We start from the raw sequence: 22,168 nt of genomic DNA, 5'->3' as shown, positions 1-22,168 counted from the left end.
TTTGGTCAGGAAATTTTATTTTAACATTCTAAAGCAGTAATGCTTCAGATGTTACTTAAGTGCCCCAGACAGGATTAACAAAATTAAATGTTTCTAAATTACAAATTTGGCTCCTGTAGGGAGTCTCAGGAAGAAAAACAAAAGAAAACAATCCCCCCTCCCAAAAGAAGTATGACACACACATTTTGAAGAAACCCCAATGTTTCATGCACTGGTAGGCAAGATGTAAAAAGCCACCCAAATTCACACATTTCTACACCAATCATCATCAGAAAAAAGTACTCCGTAGTCAATCTGTACATCCAAATGCATTTGGGAATCTACACCTACATTACATTATTTAATGTTATATACATTTATTACCCACCCCCCTTGTTTTTAATAATTTCTTATGTAAAACCTTCATTCAAACCCAAAAAAGATGTAAGACTAACTTGGGGGGAGGGGGCAGATAATCACTTTAGACATTCAGTTAAAATGTAGTTTATCTAAATCTCAAAATGTTTAATAAAAACAAATATCTTCTCCATTTAACAATTTGCTTCCTAACTGTACAGTAAATTGCATTGTAGAGAGTACACCTCTATCTTCAAACTGTATCTTCTTTGGATGGAATTAAGATGTAACTGGATAGTTTTAAGATAAATAAATGGGAAGTTGGTCCAACTAAGATGACAGCAGATATATTACATGCAGGATTTAATATTTTAAAATTTTCTCTTAAAAAAAAAAAAGGATGCAGTTGAATTGGGGGCGGAAAAAAAGCAGGTCAAAAAAGAACCCAGGTTCAATATATAAAAATGTCCCACAACAGGTTGATGATGGCAGTAAAAATAAGAGAAAAAAAGTAATCTTTCTGGAACATCATTTTTCAGTATTGTAGAAACACTAGTGCCAGGAAGATTTCTATTCATGTAATTTTAGCATCCAAGTTTCCCTCTATTTATTTTATTGGAACAAATGCTTTAAATAAACTATTTGTCCTCTTCACTGAAGAGAGCTGGTCTATTTCATCTTTAATGAGCTAGTTTTTGGGAAGTTTAGCCATGTACTGTAGTAATGCCTACTGCATAAAATCCAAGCATTTGCTGTGAACAGTTGGAGAAAGCAGTCAGTAAGAACCTAGGATCAATGGAAATAGATGTTACTTTAAGCCATCCACGAAAGAGACCCACAAAGTACCCAGTGTTAAAGCCCAAATCTCTTCTTGCGCCTTTTTTTTTTTTTGCTGTGCAAGTTCCACCCCTGTGAAAGAGAAATTGATCCGAAGTTCCAGGCTTTCTTGGGTCTTTAGTCAATTTTCACATTAGTATAGATTTTTCGGACAAAGGCACTTGTTCCCATGTAACCAATCGCTCCTGTAAAGATAAAATAAGATGTTTTGAAACAAATACATACAGAGCATATACCCATCATTTACAAACAAACACTAAATGCTCTCTGCTCTGGAAAGTTATTCTTTTTTTAAGATAACATCTAATGTTAGCATTCTCCCTAAACTTACTAAAATAGTGTCACTTGTTTTGCAAATTACCTGTTGCTGTCATATACCAAGTCTGGCCTGATGTAACATTTTTATAGTTAAATATCAATTATTTCATGAATTATGAACTATATGAATTAAAATAATCTCTTAAAAAGACAGAATAATTTCAGAATGACAAAAATCCATTAAATGGAAAAAATAAGTCTTTTAAAAATTTAAGCATAGATTATTCTAGGTTATTAAAATAATACTAACATGTTCTCCAAACAATATGATACACTTATGGATAATTTAGTAAGAAGTGACTGGGGGTTCTCTCAGGGAAGGACTGAGACCCATGGCCCAATAGCATCTGAAGCTCTAGAGAGGACACATTTCTGATGACTTCCTTTTTATGTTTAAATGTAGAAGCTGTGTGACTGGTAGAAAGGTAGGCATTTGAGGACATGGATGAGACAGACAGATAAGTAGATCAGGAATTTTGAAATGCTGTTTTTGAATAATTAGCCTCAAACAGGGCCCAAAATATCAGAAAGCAGGGGTGTTTCTGTTTTGTTAAATTAAGTTTCTGCCTCCTAGCCCTTAAAAAGTACTTGGCACATGGTAAGATACTCAATAAATATTTGTTGAATCAATGAATTAACTGTATAGTTCTTTACTGTAAATACTAAGAGATCTTTAGAACAAGACAGGTGGTCATTCGTATGATAGAGAAGATTCTCCACTGGATTTAGGAATTTACCATCAAAGTCTAAAAGTCAGTCTTCCGTGAGTTAATGATACACACACATACACCTAACTGGCTACCTTTGAACTAACTTTTATTCACCCAAGGTGTATGCAAGGAAAAAATAAGTCTTTCTGCCTTTCCTATACATATGTAAACTGTAGCTCAATGGAATCAAATGGCTGATGAAAGGAAGTTTCTCCTTAGAGAAGTGTCCCAGCTAATAAATATAAAAGGAACAATGGAATGAAAATATTGTAACCACTAATGAACTTAGTGGAAGAACTAGGCAATGATCATCAACGGCTGCTAACCTCACAGAGACAACCAGACATTTAAGTGCCTCCTTATGAAAGTTTACAAACCACCTGTTAAGTGTTATTGGACAGGTATTCTTGAGTGTGATCAGGTCTACAGATCTAACTACCACTTTACAGGAAATACAGGGAAAAGCACACAGAGAAACATTAAATAATACCTTAGGGATGCAATCAGCCTAACCCAGAGTGAAAAACTCAACAGGATTTCAAACAAACAAACCAACCAAAACCTAAGTTTCTTAAGTAATTGTAAGGGAAAAGAGAGTAAACATCAACAGACTTAAAGCTGCTTAAAAGACAGTTTTACCAAGCAATGCATGGACTTTAATTGGATCTTGATGCAAACTGTATTAAAAAAGAAATGAGGATGTGTGGGATAAAAGTGAATACTAAGTGAATATTTGAGCACCTTAGGAAATTATATATATATATATAAATATTATTATATAATGCATTCTTATATATTATAGCTATATAATAATTATATAAACACTGCACATTTGATGTATCTATATACCCACATGCATATACACACACACACAAATATTTACAGCTAAAATGACATGAAGCTTGAGATTCACATCAGAAAAAAAGGAGGTAAAGTGGGAAAAGAACGAAGACAAGACAGGATACAAGTTGACAATTCCTGATGTTATTAGGTATGTTAGGTACATGGGGACTCACTACGTATATACTACTGTTTCTCTTTTTGCATATATTTGAAAATTCCCCATAATTAAATATCAGAAATATTTTAAAAACCCACTCAGACAATAAAGGAAAACTATTTTTGTAATAAATAGACACTTATTTTTTAATATGAAATTATATTATCCTTGAAAATTAGTGATAATTCACCTTAAAATAGCTATATATAAGTTCTTACAAGATAAGTGGAAATAACCATTCAATTTTAAAAACCTGAATTCTTTTTAATTTAAAGTATCTGTAAAATTTTAGGTAGAATCAAAAATTTAACTGGCACAATACAGTACTAGTCCAATAAGCAAATTCAATTTTCAAGACTTATAAAATATTGTTCCCTTTTGAGCAGAGATATGCTTAAAAGCAAAATAGTGTCAATCTAGAGAATCATTTTTCTTAATCTTATGACTATCTCAAGAATAACCTTATAAAATACTACTTTATAAAAGGAAGAGACTGAATATGCTCTCTAGAAAAAGAAATGTCTTGGGAATAATACCAAACTTAATTTTTTAAAAACTAAAATGCTATGCTCAAAACATAAAGTCTGCAGCAATCTAATTATTTCCCCCTTAACAAAATTATTTTTTTTCTACATTACAAAATATATATATTTTTCTTTCAATTACTGATTGAAAAAGCATATTAGCAATATAACCAGATGAGTATGTATAATTTTTGTATTATGATGACATTTTAATCATTTCCAGTGTGAACTTGTTCCCCTCCCTGACAAAAACAGATTAGCACTGAAGGCATATAAACCCATTAAAGAATAAATGTTGGGACATTGCCAGAACAGCAGGGAACTGTAAATGTGCCAGGACTGTCAGGCAGCAAGATGAAATTTCAACAGGAAAAGCATTCAAAAATTTAGCTATTAAGTAGGGGCACTACGATTCACAATCAAGACTGGCCCCCCAAAGTCCTGCTCCTCCCCAAAACTCCCCACCACGTCTCATATGTCTCACCACCTAATAACAGACCTGCATTATACCTGGTGCTTTATACACACGACACTATTACAGATAACTTCTCTGAAAGATATGCCCATTTTATAGATTAGAAAATGAGACAGGTTAATATGCCCTCCCATGGCCACAAAGGAGGTTAAGTGGCAGCATGGAGATTTAATCCAGATTTCTTAAACTTTCCAGTTCATGTCTTTTCCATTTTTCATGGTGCTTCTAAAAAGTTCTTTCATTTTCTAGCTATTTCACACACACTATACACTCTATTTATGGTGATAACTATTACCTCTTCCATTTAATGGAAGACTGTAATACATCCATGAAACAGTGATATCATCCTCCTTTTATAGACGCTTGGAGAGCTTGGGGAATTGGATCAAGGTATAGAACCACAGACTGCACAGCCAGAACTTGAGCCCGGTCTGCAAACACCCAAGTGTGTGTACTCAGAACCAGTCAATTGTGCTGCCTCCTGGACACTCTTACCTCAATGAACAGGGGAACAGAAACTTCCAAACAAAAATCATTTGGCCAAAACCTTAACTTGTTTACACAATAATCTTTTCCAAACAATCTAAGCTTAAAAAAAAAAAACGCAATTCTCAACATGAATGAAAAACTAATTGTGGTATGGGAAATAGTGCTATACACAATTATTAAAAACAGGAAATTAAAGAAATCAGTGAGGTAATAAATTAGATTTTGAGGAATAGTTAAAAGGACTGAAATCAGATGTCTGAGTTTCTTTTGGTGTTCCTGATCAAACAATAGAAGGTTATTTCTCAGTTTCCAAAAACTGTATTTTTCTGATTCAGAAACACTCAGAGATTTACTCATGATATTCCAAGAATTTCAGAACTTACCACACATTATCCCCAAGGCTGTGCTAAATACCGCCATATATCCAAAGTAAAATGATGTTTGAAATAAGCCATACATCCTGAAATAAAACAAAAAAATCATATACAGCATATCCATTTTTACTTTCAACATAAGGCCTAAATTCTAGCATTTAAATGATACTTAGTTTCTAAAATACAAAATGAGAAAATGTCTCCACTTACTTTGTTTTGAAAAAATAGTAGTAAAAGGAATACATGTAAACATAAATTGCAGTGGATGCAGCAGAGAGAAAACTTGTCCATTGCCTAAAGAAAAAAAGTAACTCTTTTGAATGGATCGCACTGAAAGATTTTAAAGCAAAGCATTTTATAAAAACATCCTTTATGATTCTATATATATAAAAACAAATGCATGTATAATGGCATTTAAATATATCAACAAGGAGAAAGCCAAAGAACTGGAAGGAGAGATCCTAAATTTTATCAGATATCTAATTATAAATGACCCTAAATAAACCATTTCCTTTTTCAAATGTCTCCTCATGTTTAAAACAGTGACCCTCATTAATACTCCCAATTTTTTTGACTGATACTATTCCTTTCTCTAAAATCGTCAATATTTTTATAATTGAAAAAACTCCTACACTATCTTAAGAAAACTTGTATATAGATTTTTACTTCACTTGATACATTTCAAATGCAATCTTATTTTACATTATATGGTCCCCAGAAGCTCCTCCCAGAAGTAAGTACTCACCACCTGTAATCCTCTGCATTGAGTAGAAAGTACGTGCACACGATGGTCACACAGACAGTCACGATGCACAGGATGACGAGCACCAGCATCATGAAGCCATAGACATAATAGATCTTGTACGCCCAGAAAGAGGTGAAGATGAAATACCTAAATACAGCCCAACAAAGACACAGTTCTCCAATCTTTATTCATAAAACTTACCCTGTTCTTGCTAAATCTCATCTGCACCTTAGTTATCACTTAAATCTCAATATTTTTCTTCCAAGCAACTTTCAACAGTTTCCCTTCCTCCCCTTTCATCTCTAAGTAAAACTGAATAAATGAGAAGCTTTAGGAGTGTACTGTGGAAAAGAAAAATGAAAACAGCTAAAAATTCATATTTTTAAAATAAATTCTCTCATTTATTTTTTTCTGCATACTACTATACAAGCAACACAGTTTACAAAACACCCGATTAAATTTTTTAAAAAGGTTTGATATGGTAATAATGTATAAAATTAGGAAAATAAAAATAATTAGGCAAAGAAAGTCTAAGAAAGCTCTATGCCATTTTCACAGGACTGCAAGAGAAAGGGCACTATGATTTTATACCAAAAAAAGATCCTTTCCTCTAATTCCATTACCTAAGCCATCATTAAAACAAAAAGGATTTTTTTAACCTTTTTTCTTTTTCTTGTTTCCTTCTGCTTGCTAGTTACCTTATCTATTACCCATTCTTTCAACAGATATTTACAGAAGCCCTACACATATCAGAGAAGCAGCGAGAACACAGTTAAACAGTCTCTACCCTCAAGGAGATGAGTTCAGCACGGAATATCAATAAAGGGACAATCATGACGCACCATGACAGGCGCTTCACCAATGCACCTGAGAGGAGCATCTAAGCAGTGCTCTGGGCAAGGGAAGGGGGAGCGCCCCTAACTCCCATATTTCCTTTATCTTATTACAATGAAATCTCTCCAAACATAAATACATTGCCAAAACTTACATTTCAATAAAGATTGAGCCAAAAGGTAAAATTCCTCCTAGGCAAACAATAACTGCAGGCTCCATGAACCTGGAAAATATTGAAATTAGCAGTGAACTTCTAGTATGATTTCCACATTATATTAACTCTGATAACAGGAATCGTTGGTACTTAAAAATAATCTAAAGGACAGAAATAAGCCAGTAAAGAGAAAAAACAAAAATTCAAAGAGGCACAATAGTGAAATGGGATTTCAAATTAGCCATAGTTAAAATTTTATTGTTAAAATTCTTTTTGGCATTAAAGCCCAAGATAAGAATTTCAGGAACACAAATTCTTGATACTGGCAGAACTCAAGAAAAACTCTGTCTCCTCCTGATCTATACTTTACAGTAACTTCTAAAAATTTTAGTCCTTTACTTACAGAAAGCCATAGGAAAAGAAAATACAAGTTTTGAAACTGCCTCCCCCATCTGAAATAATGTTTCCCAAATTGTGGCCTTGTCAGTCTCTTTGCTCATGCTTTCCTTGGTTCAGTAATTCCTTTTCCTTTGAATTATACAATTAAAGTATTATGAGTTCTGAGTTATAAAAGGAGTCAAAGAATGACTCAAAAATAAAATTCAAACCTCATTCATTTACTCAACAAATATTTACTGATTGCAGTCAGTAATTCTCCAACCCTGAATGCCCTCTCTTGTCTCATATTTCTTTTCCTGCAAGTACTGGCTCGAGTGTTCTCCCTATAACGCCCTTCCCAAGTCTCCCAGCCAGAGGTGGGTTCTTCGACTGCCTTCTGAATGTAACTCCAAGGCTGCACTTACCACACTATACTGTACTAATTACTTATATAATTACTCACTAGATTATAAACCCTGGCAGGCAGAAGCTATTCATCTAGGTATTCCCAGTGCCTGGCATAGTACACTGCACATAAAAGACAGCAAACTACCATTTCTGACATGAACAAACTACAAAATTGAGAAGAAAATGAGTTGAGAGCTGAAAAAAAAAAATTAAAGATCATTTAATCTCGTCTCCTTTCTTCCTTTTATAAGAAGTCAAGATCCACAGAGGTTAAAAATGACTTGCCTGCCAGATCTAGGATGTGGATTTTGGTTCCCATATAATGACATAGAGAAAATGAAGAGACATGTGAGCCTTTCCTATACCTAAACGTCACCCATGGTTAGTAAGAGTACAGGTTACTCCTTCCTCTCACCAATCTAGTGACCCAGAGCAACTTTTGTGATTTCTGACTAGGCTTTTACTTTAATCTTATCCTCCTAAGTAATGGGTGAAGGAACATCAGGATATCAATGGGCCTTAACAGGCTAATCTTGATTTGAAGAAGATAAAACTGACTTTAAAACACAGACTACAGACATCCTCATAGCACTAATCTAAAAAAAAGAAAAAAAAAAAATAGAACATGTATAATTCCTAAGACTAGAACAGATCACTCTCCTTTAAATTATGAGGCTATTTTATCCAGCTTCCACTTCTGCAAATGTCTACATACCTCCAGGTCTTCAAAAGACTGTATAAGTACTTGAAAATAAGTAATATTTATAATACAGCAAAATATCTATGAACAGAGGCATTTCAATATATATCCCCTATTATGAATATGTAGAGTCTACCATATAGTTGTTTTAAATGAGATGAGGAATAAAAAAATATGCAGTAAGATTGTTCTATTTATGTCTGTAAGAATTAGTAAAATAAAGAATGCAGAATAGCATAAATCAGCACTAAAACATTCAATATGCTAATTTTAAAGGGCAAAACATATGCACAGTGAGTTCACATTTTATTCAAATTTGAATTACAAAAATTAGAAATATAAACATATTAGTGATATCTCATTTTATGTCCAAGGTTGAAAAAATATAAACCATCTCAAGTTAAAAATCCATCAAGAATCACTATTTCAAAGCCAACTAAATGAACTATAAACTATGTTTAAACTACTGCAATAGAAGAATAGCTTTAGCTATTAAACAGAAATACCTGTCATCTTTTTGTCAGGATTAAATCTTGAATTACGGGAGATCCTCAAAAATACATTTTGTGCATAAAATGACAAAAATGTATCTAAGAGATTTCTATACTACCCCAGAAGTGAAGATAAAGAATGTAGGCCAGTAAATTATGTGCTCAGTCACATTCAACTCTTTGTGGCCCTATGGATTGGAGGCCGCCTGGCTCCTCTGCCCATGGAATTTTCCAGGCAAGAAAACTGGGGTGGGGTGCCATTTCCTACTCCAGGGGATCTTTCTGACCCAGGGATTGAACCGGCCTTTCCTGCATCTCTGGCATTGGCAGGCAGATTCTTTACCATTAGTGCCACCTGGGAAGCCCTAGTTAATCTCTCAATTGATTCAAAATATATGGCTATAAATGTGTGTCAATTTTATTTTGAATAAAAAATGTGGAAAGGACACTGAAATTGTAAGCCAGGTGTTGGCAAACTTTTTCTGTAAAGGCTCAGATAATATTTCATGTTCTACAGGTGATATGGTTGGTGTCTGTCATAACTGTTTAACTCTGATGCTAGAGTGGAAAAGCAGTCATAGACAATATGGGAATAAACAGGCGTGGCTATATTCCAACAAAACGTTATTTATAAAAACAGACTTGGTTTATAGGCTGCAGTAATACAACAGCTGCTGCGTTAGGTCCTATCTGCCTCTATGAACTAGTGTACTGACCAAAGCATTTGATTTCTCTGTGAATGGCACTAATATTCAAAAAGTGAAATAAAGATACCATTTATTACTACTCCTAACAATATAAGTTGAAGGAGAAAGAAAAATACAAATCTTAAGTTTAAACTTATAAATACATGCCAATTCTAAAAGTTATGTATACGCAATAGCCTTAAGAATTTATATATTGTGAGAAGCAATCAAAGAAAATTTAGCATTCTCTTTACCATTTTTTCTCCGGTATGGGACGAGGCACAGCATTGACACGACAAGGAAAGTTGGGTTGACCTGACAGATTTCGGCCAAGTATTGTACCAACAAGATTTAGAGGAAGGATAACAAAAAAACAGATGCAACAAACAGCCACCTGTAAATTAAATTAAAATGTGTGTGATTACTCAGAGAACAATAATATTAACAAAAACAAATAAAAAGGATAAAAAAATTTAAACACAATTTGATTATAAAAGAAAATGTTTAAGTTCAAAATGGGTTAAAATTGTGCAGAATACATACTAATAGCAATAGGAAAAGAATGTCCTTTAAAATATTAGAATTAAACTAAATACAAGTTGAACCATATTTCCTATCAACTGTAGCTCCCAATATTTCCTATTCTTGCACACTGCCCCTGCCATAGTCCTTTTTTCTCTGTTTCAGCTGTCATGATTTTAACATATCCTTTATCTTTTATCATTATAACCAACTTATTTACTTGCCTATACTTCACTGAGCTCCTAATAAGCTCAAGGACCTTTACACGTGTTATTTCCCTACTTCACAGGTGAAGAAAATGAGACAGAGAGGCTACGTGACTTCCCATGATCACACAGTTTAGTAGGTAGCCAAACTAAGATTTCATTTCAGATCTGCCTGTCTCATTCTGTCTGCTCGTTTCTATTCTACAGTGCTTTAGGATCTTAAAAATAAGAAAACATCACTATTTATGCATATATGTATATTACTAAAATAATATGACTATTTCTCTGCCTATTAGTAATCCAAAGTCTAACATTACAGGGGAGACCATACAGAGATTCTAGAACCAAAGTTAAGGAAGCATTTTTTTTGTGATTTTTTTTCTTTTTTATATGAACTTGTATTCTTACAGAGACACACTCAAGCTCTTTTCAGCCACCATGTAAATCAGGATTAGTTCACTCTGAACTTCTAAAACTGAAACAGAACTGAATCACCTCTAGTATCTCTCAAATATATATTTTGGGGTTCTAATAAATCAACAGTGAGAGAAACGCTGAATGAAAATTGTGAAGAAATTAACTGAGAGAAATGAAGAGGTGTGGGGTAGAAAATCCACAGTGATGACATGAGAAGGAAAGAATCTAATTTGAAGCAACATTACTGAAAACTCTACATCTTCATTATACCCTGATGTGTGCTTGCATGTGTTTAGACAAACCAAAGGGCATCATCATTTTCCCTTCAGGTCGTGCTTAGTCGCTCAATCGTGTCCATTCTTTGCAACCTCAGGGACTGTAGCCTACCAAACCCCTCTGTCCATGGGGATTCTCTAGGCAAGAATACTGGAGTGGGTTGCCATGTCCTCCTCCAGAGAATATTCCCAACCAGGGATCAAACCCAGGTCTCCTGCATTGCAGGCGGACTCTACCATCTGAGCCACCAGGGAAGCCCAGTAAAACTCGTACAAAAGTAGGAGAGTTAAGAGTTCTGACATTCCATTTTAAAGCTCAGACTTAGAAACTCAAATCAGTGGTATCTCAGTTTAGATGTGTTAATAATATGAATTTTTGCTTATATGAATAATAAGAAAAGGTGAAACATAAAAAATAGGCAGATGTTTTAAAGATATTTTAAATACTAGGATATATTGTGAATTATGCATATCCCATATTTGGGGGTTGAATTCTGTCTCAATTTTTGTTGTTTTTTAATTATTATTTTGCTACCATTAAGTATATAAAACTCATAAATACTAAAACATTGTAATAAGAGACCTACATATTTTCCCTTAATTTACCAGAACTCTAATTTCAAACAAGGACTGAAGAGAAGTTGTTGAGAAAACATTCCTATGTGGAATGACATGGTCTAGCAAAGTAGTTTTCAAACTGTTCCACAGAACCCTCAGGTCCTGCTGAAAAAAGTTTTAGTTAGGAATCCCACAAGCACTTGATTTGAATATCCTTTTGAAAATAGCTTTTTTAAAAAAATTATTTTTAACTGTAAAAAAAATAAGGTGGGAGAAGGGTCAAGAGGGAGGGGACATATGTATACCTATGGCCAAGTAATAGTTGATGTATGGCAGAAACCAACACAATATTGTAAAGCAATTATCCATCAACTAAAAATAAATTTTAAAAATAAAGTAAAAATAAAGAGCAACAAAAAAATAAACAGACTCAAATTATTTTCATACCAAATATTAATACCTGGAGATACCACAATCAGGTTAACTCATTTCATGTAAACTTCAGAATAAAGTTTCTTCTGCTATCTCTGTATATATATATATTTGGACTCCTACTAAATGTATCACTGATTAGGAAGGCCTACACTGGTCTTTTGTTCTTCTGTCCCATACCCCACTCCCACCCAATTCTGGCCTGCACATATTTGCTCATTAAAAGCTTTATAAGCAAATGCACTACAGTACATGCATGTCATAAGCAATTAAGTGGCAGGTGAAGTGAAGGCATACCCTGCCTGTGTGCTCAAAGCATTAACAACAGTCAATAAAGGAACCAATAAACAGTCTCATCAAGACATTATCACTGTTTATATTTGTTTAAATCCCCTCCCCTTTTTCCTGACTTTAATACATGGTAAAAATGTGAGCAGTATGTTGGAAACTATTAGTGACTGAACTGTGAAACCAATTTCCTACTCCTTTATGTCCAAGTTCTGGATGAGTTTACTTGAAGAAATACTCTGAGACTGCAATGTGAGTTGTTAAACAGTCACATGGAACTAAATCATCTGTGAAGTCAGAATTTTTCTCAGTACTGATACTCAACCAAATAAACTGGTTACTAAAGAAGAATGTTATCTTACCCCTTGATATTAGATCTGTATTCATCACAACTTTCTTGCCTTCATTAAACTTAAAATGTTAAAGTACTGAATTAGCAAAATTTATTTAGACTAATAGAAGCATGCTTATTATCTGTTTTCTTTCTTGGGTTTCTACATTAAGCTTTCAATTAACTTGAAATTTAGCAACTAAGAGTTAAAAAATCATTAGCTTAATACACTGGAGAAAACCTGGAACTCAAACTAATATAGGGCCTTCCCTTAGAGCTTCCTAGCCTTTGTTCACGGATCAATGTAAAGTGAAAACAGGGAGGGGGGAAGGAAGGACTCACTACAGGTTGAGGGCGTCCCCTACTGACAAGAAGAAGTTAGAAACAAATACTGCATATCACTCTTTAATACTCCAAAGATGTACCAATTGGTCAACTATTCTCAATCTCAGTCACAAGGCAAGATTGTGAATATTATTTTACCTTTGTTTCCAAACTGGCCTTTTAAGGAAATCTGCGGTGTGAGTAAAATGGAAAGGGAACAGGCAGCCCAAAATGTGCTATTTTGGAATGCTGCTGCTAAGTTGCTTCAGTCGTGTCCGACTCTGTGCGACCCCATGGACTGCAGCCCACCAGGCTCCTCCGTCCATGGGATTTCCCAGGCAAGAGTACTGGAGTGGGTTGCCATTCCCTTCTCTGTTTGGGATGCTAAAGGATATAAATTTCACTGAGGGTGACAGACAGTAATTGCTTATAGGTGGGGTGATTCTCAGGCTTCCCAGGTAGTGCCAGTGATTAAAAAACCCTCCTGCCAATGCAGGAGACTTGAGAGACTCAGGTTCAATCCCTGGGTTGGGAAGATCCCTTGGAGGAGGGCACAGTAACCCACTCCAGTATTGCCTGAAAAATCCCATGGACAGAGGAGCCTAGTGGGCTACAGTTCATGGGGTCACAAAGAGTTGGACACAACTGAATCGACTTAGCACAAGGTGATTCTTAGAAAATATATCATCTTCTCAGTCATTATGTTTAGGTATTTCCTTGACATGTGCTCAGAGCAGACAATTTTTATCGCTCCTTTTTTACTTATACATTTTATACCTTTATGTCGATATAAAAATTAGCTTCAATTTAAGCATGCTGACAATAATCAACCTAATAATCAGGACACTGCCAACTCAAACACAAATACTTATAAGAAGCCTATCTTATAGATATTTTCAACACTTCTCATTCTGATTCCTGGCAACTTCAATACTATAACAGAAGAACACACTGGATTTGAAGTTAACAACTTATTCTACAGAGCTGGCCAAAAAGTTTGAGGTTTTCTGTAAGCTGGTATGAAAAAATCTGAATGAATTTTTTGGCCAATCCAATATAAAGCTAGCATTATCCTGATATCAAACCATTAAAAAAAGATATTACAAGAAAACTGCAGATCCATATTTCTCATAAACATAGATGCAAAACAACAAAAAAGAACAAATTTCAGCAAATTAAATCAAGCTATATATAAAATGAATAATAAAGTGAAAGTGAAGTCGCTCAGTCGTGTCCAACTCTTTACGACCCCATGGACTGTAGCCTACCACACTCCTCCGTCTGTGGGATTTTCCAGGCAAGAATACTGGAGTGGGTTGCCATTTCCTTCTCCAGGAGATCTTCCCAACCCAGGGATTGAACCTGGGTCTTCCGCATTGTAGACTGACACTTTACCGTCTGAGCCACTACATCATAACAAATTGAGGTTTATCAATGGAATTCCAGAGTGGTTTAAGAGTCAAAAATCAATCAATGCAATCCACCATATTATCAGACTAAAAAAAGAAAAATCATAGATCATCTCGAAAGGTGCAGAAAAAATTGTTGCAAGAGCCAACCTCCCTTCACAATAAAACAAACTCAGCAAACTAGGAATAGAGGGGAACTTCATCAACCTGATGAAGGACATGTATGAAAAAACGACAGGTAACATTTCTTGATGGCATAAGGCTGAATACCTTGCCCCTAAGACTGGGAACACGATAAAGAGTCTGCTCTCACCTCTTCTGTTCAACACTGGACTGGAGGTTCTAGTCAGTGCAATAAGGCAAGAAAAAGAAAAGAACTAGAGGCTCTAACCAGTGCAGTGAGGCAATAAAAGGTATACAGATTAGAAAGGCAGAAGTAAAACTGTTTATTCTTAGACAACACAATACATGCAAAAAATCTCTGGGAATCTACAAAAGAGAAATAAGAACTAATAAGTGAGTTTAGCCAAGTTGCAGGATGCAAAGCCAATATGCATAAATCAACTATTTTTCTATACACTAGGAACAAGCAACCAAAATTTTAATTTAAGAAATACCATTTATGAATAAAATAAAAAATATGAAATACTTAGGAGTAATTTCAATAAAAGCTGTACAAAACCAAAACATTAAAATCTACAAAACATTACAAAGAAAAAGTAAGGATGTCTAAATAAATCAAGAGATATACCATGTTCATTAATCAAGACTCAATATTGTTAAGATGTGAATCCTTCCCAAATTTATCCAATAGATTTAATGGAATTCTAATCAGGTTTTTCTGTAGAATTTGACAAGCCAATTCTAAACTTCACACGGAAATGCAAAGAACCTAAAAAATCCAAAACAACTTTGAAAAAGAATTGATTTCAAGACTTATTGTAAAGCTACAATAATCAACACAGTGTGATACTGGAAAAACAAACCAACCAACCAACCCGAATCAATCAATGAAACAACAAAGTAGAAAAGAAAGTCCAGAAATAGATCCAACAAATATATGGTCAATTGATTATACTCTTCTTACAACCTTTGAGAGATCACAAAATAGCACCCATCCATTAATCTTTGTCTCCATTCTTCCCTCACTGTGTTAATTTCTGATTACACCTCATGAATTTCATTTCTGAGACCCCTGAATTCTCATGACATTTTCCCAGTAATGGTAAAATATTCGGATCATGAGAGAGCATTTCCCTAAATATTTGTGAAATCTTTTTTCCTAAAACATAGGGCACATTTCTGATAATTCCCCTCCCAAGGTAAAACAATCTTAAAATGACAAACATGGCTCATGACCGCTTACTTCTCCATCAACTACTCTACCCACTGAGAGACTAAATCATAAAGTATGATAAGTCACGGATCTATCAGTGCATTCTGAGGTGAATGATATTTAGATTGAAAGGTTATCAGTTTCTGTGCTACTTTGTCTCTATGAGTTTAAAACTCTACAATTTGGTTCTCTGTCCTTTGAAAACCTCCAATATCATTAAGAATCTGAGATTTACAACCCAGAGAAGACTTGATGCCTAAAACATTTTTCAGAATCCCCTGGCAAATCTTTCCTCACTCCCAGGAAACCCTCACAGGACCAAAAACTCTGGGTATGACACTTAAATCATTTTTGAACAAATTCCAAAGGAAAAAGGTTACTTTACCAGATTCAATTTAATTTGAAGTACACTCTCTCTAACTCTCTGTAGTATCTTGGCCAGAATAAGCCAACTTTAGGAACGGGTATGTTCATCTCTGAACCATCTTTGACCCCGAATTTCATTTAAATGCTCTCTTATAGAGTTTTGTAATATTCTCTAGGAATCATGCCTTAAGACTAGATGCTAGACATTAGCTTAGATTACTGCTACCACCCTCTATTTATGTTTCGTTTACCTTTAATAAGCTGCTAAGATTGACAAGTACTCAACAAGTTCAATCTGGCATGGATTTAATGGCTTTTATGTACAGGTACATATGACCAGAGAATTTGGGGTCCAGAGACAAACTTCTCCCACTTTCAATCTTATCTTGGGCTAGTCCTCGGGACAACAGAAGTATTCTGACAGAACTCTGGACTTCAAGTGGACACAATCCCCATTGTTCTGGTGCCTCTGCAGGGCAACACAGAAGCTGAAGTCACTCTTACTAAGAATGAATTAAGCCCTCAATTGTGGACTCTCTGAGAAAACAGAACTAGAGAGAAGATCACCCAGAGAAAGGGCTCAACGGGTATGAAATCAAAGGAACAGGGATAGAATAAGCCTGAGGAAGAGTATACAGGATTATTTGAAGACTCTGATTTTAGACGAGGGTATTAAAGTAAGGGATCCAGTTTCTCAGACATATGGGACTCGGGAACTTTACAACTAACAGATCCATCCTCAGACGCTGAGAACTAGAATCAGGTAAACACTAGAGATTGGGTTTAAAGTAGGACAGATAAACTGGCATAGGATGAAGCCCTGGGCATTGAAATTTTTTAAACTTCCATGTGATTCTATGTGTATCCAAGGTTGGGGACCATGGAGTTTATGAGAATAATATAACCATTTTCTTCATAATGTCAACAAGCCAAATAACTTAAAATACAAATTTAAGTAGTTAAAACACTTAATGGACAACTACGTCAAATATCTCAATTCTTACATTTCATGTTCTAAACAAATTACGACACTCTTAAAAGGAAGAAAAAATTTTAGACCACACACCTGATTACAACCTGAAAGCAGTAGTCCTTCATTACAAAGACCAGGACATTGTAGGAGGATGCTAAGCACCAACAGCCAGTCTTTTTATACAATGAAGATCAATTTTATAAACCATCAATTTTATAAACCAATTTTATAAACCATCTCTTGCTCAGCATAGAGTCTGATACTGTACTTGAGTAATCGGTAAGTAATAAAGTATCTAAAGGTAAATTACATTGAATGTTAACATTTAAAACCCCATTTACAGAGTGGCAACATTTATAATTTTTGTGAAACAAAGCAACTTTGAAATAACATTTCACCGTAACAAATTATAAAAATTAAAACAGAATCTGAATTTTAATTTTTAAAGCCCTATGATAGTAATTCATTTGGCAGATCACCTCTAAGTAACTTGACTCTCTCTATATAATTTCTGATGGCCTAGAACTACTATAAAGCAAATTATTTTCCAGTTCTCAATGTTACTAATTCTTTTACCCTTTCCTAACCATTATCAGTATCCGTGGCTTGAAAAACAAAAACCAAACCAAAAAAAAGCTTGCAATTTTGAAGCAATCTGCAAAATATTCCTAAATAAAAATTATTAAAGATTTAATAAAAACATATACGCAAGGTATCTCTGAAAAACTTGGACTGTAAAACAACCAATCATCTGGACTTTTCTGGGACCATTCAGTAACTCCCATATGATAGAAAGAAACCCAAAACAAGGTTAAAATTCAGAGATATGGGTTCCAGTTGCAGTTCTGCCATTAAATCTGTATGACGTTAAATGTTACATTACCTCTCTGAAAAACAGTAACCACCTTGCAACTTGCATTATGTGTGTGTATGTGCGTGTGCATGTCTGCACAAGTGTACACTAAGACTGAAGTCTACTCTAGGCCTAAAATTCTGTTTCTAGTAAAATGGTAACAACTGGAAGAATCAAGACTGTGAGTTACCTCTATAAAGCACCAGTATTCCTGTGCTTTAGTTTTAATATATTTAAAAAATTTAAAACATTTCAAACTCTGTAATAACATGTAAGATATAAAATAGGATTTAAATATTTATAGCATGTAAGTTATCAATATTAATATAAATGCTTTCATGAGGTTCTAAAAATAGTACTGTTACAAAAAAAAAATGCTACAGTCTTCACTTCCTACCACTGCACTCAACTATCACCTTAAAACACCCATGTTTCTTGCGTGTCATCATCCTTCCTCTGAAATATACTCACCAGTTTCCCTCATTCCTAATAAAACAATACAGTGTTCTCTTTTGTCTTACTTTAAAGTTGACCTTTCACTTCATTGGTTGACAAAATCAAGAAAAAATTTTCTTTACCTAACTTTCCAGGACTGAGTAGGGACTGGCTGCAAATAGTAAAAGGTAGCGTTATACTTAAGGTACCGCCTAGTTTAGAGGTACCCTGGATAGACGGTAGAGCTCATATTAGAATGCTTATCAGTCAGTCAGTCAGTCAGTTCAGTCATGTCCGACTCCTTTCGACCCCATCAACTGCAGCATGCCAGGCCTCCCTGTCCATCACCAATATACTCTCAGTCTAAAAGTAAGATTTGAGCAACTCACCATTGTTCCAAAAGGAATGGCTCTCGAAGCATGGTAATAAATGGCTATAAAATTGATGAAGAAGGCAGTGCCACACACCATAGCTGGGATGAGGAATGCACCAATGAACATCTGCTTTATCCATCTCCTTCCTGAAAGAAAAGGGAAACTCTAACGATCAGAGAAGCTAGGTAGACAGACATACATCAATGTTTGAAAGGTGGCTATTTCTCTTCTTAAGTTCCAACTCTTTTCTAGCCTTCTCTTATCCTATACTTTCAATGTCAGACATGGACATGATCAGATCTCCTCAGGACACTGTCAATCAGAAAATAACCTTTAGATTACCCTTGGTAAGATCTGATACTCCTAAGTTTAAGTCTGAACTCTGCCAAATTTCAAGAACAAGTGTAGTAAAGTTAAGTTTGGTTGGGTGTTCTTCACTTGCAATCAGACTAAAAGCGAATTTGTGTTCAATTTCCTGTTTTGGGTAACCTGTTCCTCCTGTGGAAACTTTTCTGGAGACCATAAACTGTACAGCTCTTAGCCTAACCAGTTTTCAGATCAAATTCAAAGCAGGCATTACCTCAGGCATCCCTACTTCCTCAGGATGGTAGACCTGTGTGCTAAGACTCATTTCCCATATCTAGAGGGAGAACAGAGAAACTGAACAGCTAACTAAAATAGTCAGGAATCTGCAATGACACTCCTTCAGGCAATCCAAAGAATTATCTCTGTTTACAGTATAGACCACATTAAGTCTGACAGGACCAATTTTTTTTAAAAGCCATGGTAAACCAGGATATCCTGGGGGAATTTTAAATGATCCTGTGCTCTGAGCTCCTCTAGCCTTTATGTCTAGCCTACTAAAAGAAGGGCAGGATCCTCTAATGCTTAGGAAGGGCTAGGAAAATCTCATTAGGAAGTCTCTATCCTGAGGAATATAATTTTAACATCTTTCAACAACCTTTCATTCATAAACTGAAATATGCAAATCTATTACTTTTATCACTTTTCTGACCCCAACCAATTATAGGAAAAACAAACGAACTTAAAGACCTTAAATGCCATCACAGAAAGAAACACCACAAGGCAGAAACCTCACATCATACATGAACACCCATCATTTTCAGGTCACAATAGTAAAGCAGCAGGGGGGTATTTCAGATGAAGCTCCTTTAGCAAAAGATTGTGATAGAAAATCTTTCTGCAGGATCTTTTGAAAAGTATTTAAGGGTCAACAGAAATAAACAGCTTTCCTTCCTATTATCCTCCCACTGCCCAGACATATATCCACAAACCATGAAATATGCCTTTATGTTCAGTTGTAAAGCTATAGAGTCTATGAGGAAGCCTCCCATGGAGCACTACTAGGGAATTAGACACCTCAAAGCAAAATAATAATAGTAACTTAAATACACTCTCTCCCACAGCTTCCTCAGGCCTAACTTCACAGTGGACAATGGAGATAATCTACTAATTATTCATAATTTTAGGAAATAAAATGTAAGGATTCCATAAAGAGCAGATGAGAACATGTAACAGGTTTGGTGGAGATTATGTGAAACTGGATAACAAATGACTTTATAATGGCTGTACTGCCCATTTGAAACTACATACACCTTACAGTGAAATATTAGAATCTGTAATTAAAAACACAAACAGTAACTCAGAAATTACCTCCTTGTCTAGCATACAGACTTCCTCCAAAATAACCATTCACTGGAGATGTAGCAGCATAGACAAATATGGCTGTACTGAGCATTGACCCCCTCCTAAAAAGGCAAAACAACATATATGATAAACTAAAACCAATGATTTAAAGAAAATATCATACTATCACATTAACATCAGTTTAACATCAAAGACAAATTTAGCAGTAACAGAAAAAATATATTCCTGGACTGCAGCGGACCTCAAAAGGTTGCCCAGTAAATGAATTTCTAGTTAAAATTACATGTAAATGGTAACAGACTGATCCTACTTTTCTTTAATTTGAAGTTAAATTTCATAATATTCCTAACAAACATTTCACATTTCTTTGGCAAACATACTAGAAGCTGGCACTAAAACTGTTTTGCAACCTTGTGAACCAATCGCATCACATGGCAAAGAATATTCATCTGTTAAGAAAATTAATTAGAATATTTCTCTTTATAGTTTAACTGCTTAAGAGTCTTGCCTGCTGACAGAAATAAGATGGAAGTACTGTAACCTATATTACTACTATTACTTTAAATGGTATAGTACTGAGACTTCTATTTAGTTTCCCTTATACTGTTAAAACAGTTTTTAAAAATTCATAAGTCTACAAATCAACATTAACTCAGATCAATAATTTCTAACCTCTTCTTCCAGTAATGCTATCTAGGCAATACAGATCAACTCCCCTATTGAACAAAACTGGACAAAGATATTTTAAATGCCTAATTGCAAAGAGAAATAATAAAATGATAAAATGACAGCATCATCTGCCATAATATAGAAATGTACTTAACTAAAAATAAAGACCATTTCTGAAACTCACCACAACTAGGAAGGTAAAAGTCTGTAGACAGAACGTATAGCCTTGTTAATTTGAGTTAAAGAATACTCTTTTAAACACAACTTACAAGAATATTACACTAATGTGTGTGCTGGAAGGAAACACAACTTTCAAAAATTAACCATTTTCTGGATAATAATTATTACATTCCATTGTCCGTCTACGTGGACTTACAAAGCCACCATACAGTCTTGAAACATGTACCACTTTTCTGCTCAAACACTTAAGCTCAATTTCTTAATGTGTATGTTAAAACACTATATAATATTCAATTACATAAATATACAGCTAAAAAGAAACGTGGCAGCAATATGTTTCCCATGTTTAAAAGATTGTGGGTTTCTCAAAGTTAATCAGTTTGAAAAGCCAAATTTGTTTTTTCAAGAATACAATTAAACATTGCAAGTACTAACTTTTTTTTCCAGACTATCATTAACAAATTGATCCATTTTGCTTATTACCGGGTGTGTGGATACTGACACAGACACTGACAGAGTTCAGGCTGCTGTCATGTGGTTAAGAGTCCAAAATGACTAGAGAGTTACATTCTCAGTCCCAGAGAGATTTCCACTAAGTGGAAGTGTGAGAATAAGTTACAGTTTTAAAAATCAGATATATACCCTTGCACCTCTTCGTTCATAAATATCTGATGGGCATTTTCCACCCAAAATAGACCACTTTCATCTACAATGAAGAAACCTACTAAAGTAGAGAACCATCCTTGCTCATCTCTCTAAGACTGGGGGTGGGGGGAGAGAGGGTGACATCTTATCTAAGTAGCTGCTTTACCTACACTTGCCATCCCACCACTACAAAGCATTTACCAGACTTACTCATACCTTCTCAAACACCATGCTTTCTCCAGGGTTAATATCACACTAATTGGCACATACACATTGATGCTGATCCTCTATCTAAGTATTTTCTTCTTTCCTGATTGCCATGATCATCACTGAACAAAGTAATTGTCACAGGTTATATACATTTATCTGCTTTTTATCCTCTAGAATCCTTGAGATTTCTACTCCTGGAGTGAGTCTTACAAATTTTACATGCAAGTTTTTTCATTTT

The 22,168-nt window shown here is 34.8% G+C and overlaps 1 protein-coding gene across 1 annotated transcript in view; it reads right to left on the bottom strand.

Annotated features, from left to right (window-relative positions):
* The window catches only part of TM9SF3 (transmembrane 9 superfamily member 3), a 57,713-nt gene continuing 35,545 nt past the window's right edge, over positions 1 to 22,168 (bottom strand). The window contains exons 8-15 of the mRNA XM_043475854.1: positions 20,233 to 20,327; positions 18,574 to 18,704; positions 9,714 to 9,853; positions 6,797 to 6,865; positions 5,809 to 5,955; positions 5,274 to 5,357; positions 5,073 to 5,149; positions 1 to 1,358 (exon numbers count right to left, since the gene is read on the bottom strand). Coding sequence (XP_043331789.1) covers positions 1,291 to 1,358; positions 5,073 to 5,149; positions 5,274 to 5,357; positions 5,809 to 5,955; positions 6,797 to 6,865; positions 9,714 to 9,853; positions 18,574 to 18,704; positions 20,233 to 20,327 — 811 coding nt within the window. The 3' untranslated portion in view covers positions 1 to 1,290. The remainder of the gene's footprint in view (positions 1,359 to 5,072; positions 5,150 to 5,273; positions 5,358 to 5,808; positions 5,956 to 6,796; positions 6,866 to 9,713; positions 9,854 to 18,573; positions 18,705 to 20,232; positions 20,328 to 22,168) is intronic.

This window comes from Cervus canadensis, chromosome 8 (assembly GCF_019320065.1).
Source record: "Cervus canadensis isolate Bull #8, Minnesota chromosome 8, ASM1932006v1, whole genome shotgun sequence".
Taxonomy (NCBI): Eukaryota; Metazoa; Chordata; class Mammalia; order Artiodactyla; family Cervidae; genus Cervus; species Cervus canadensis.
The sequence above is the reverse complement of the archived record's forward strand: the minus strand, read 5'-3'. Positions and strand labels throughout refer to the sequence as shown.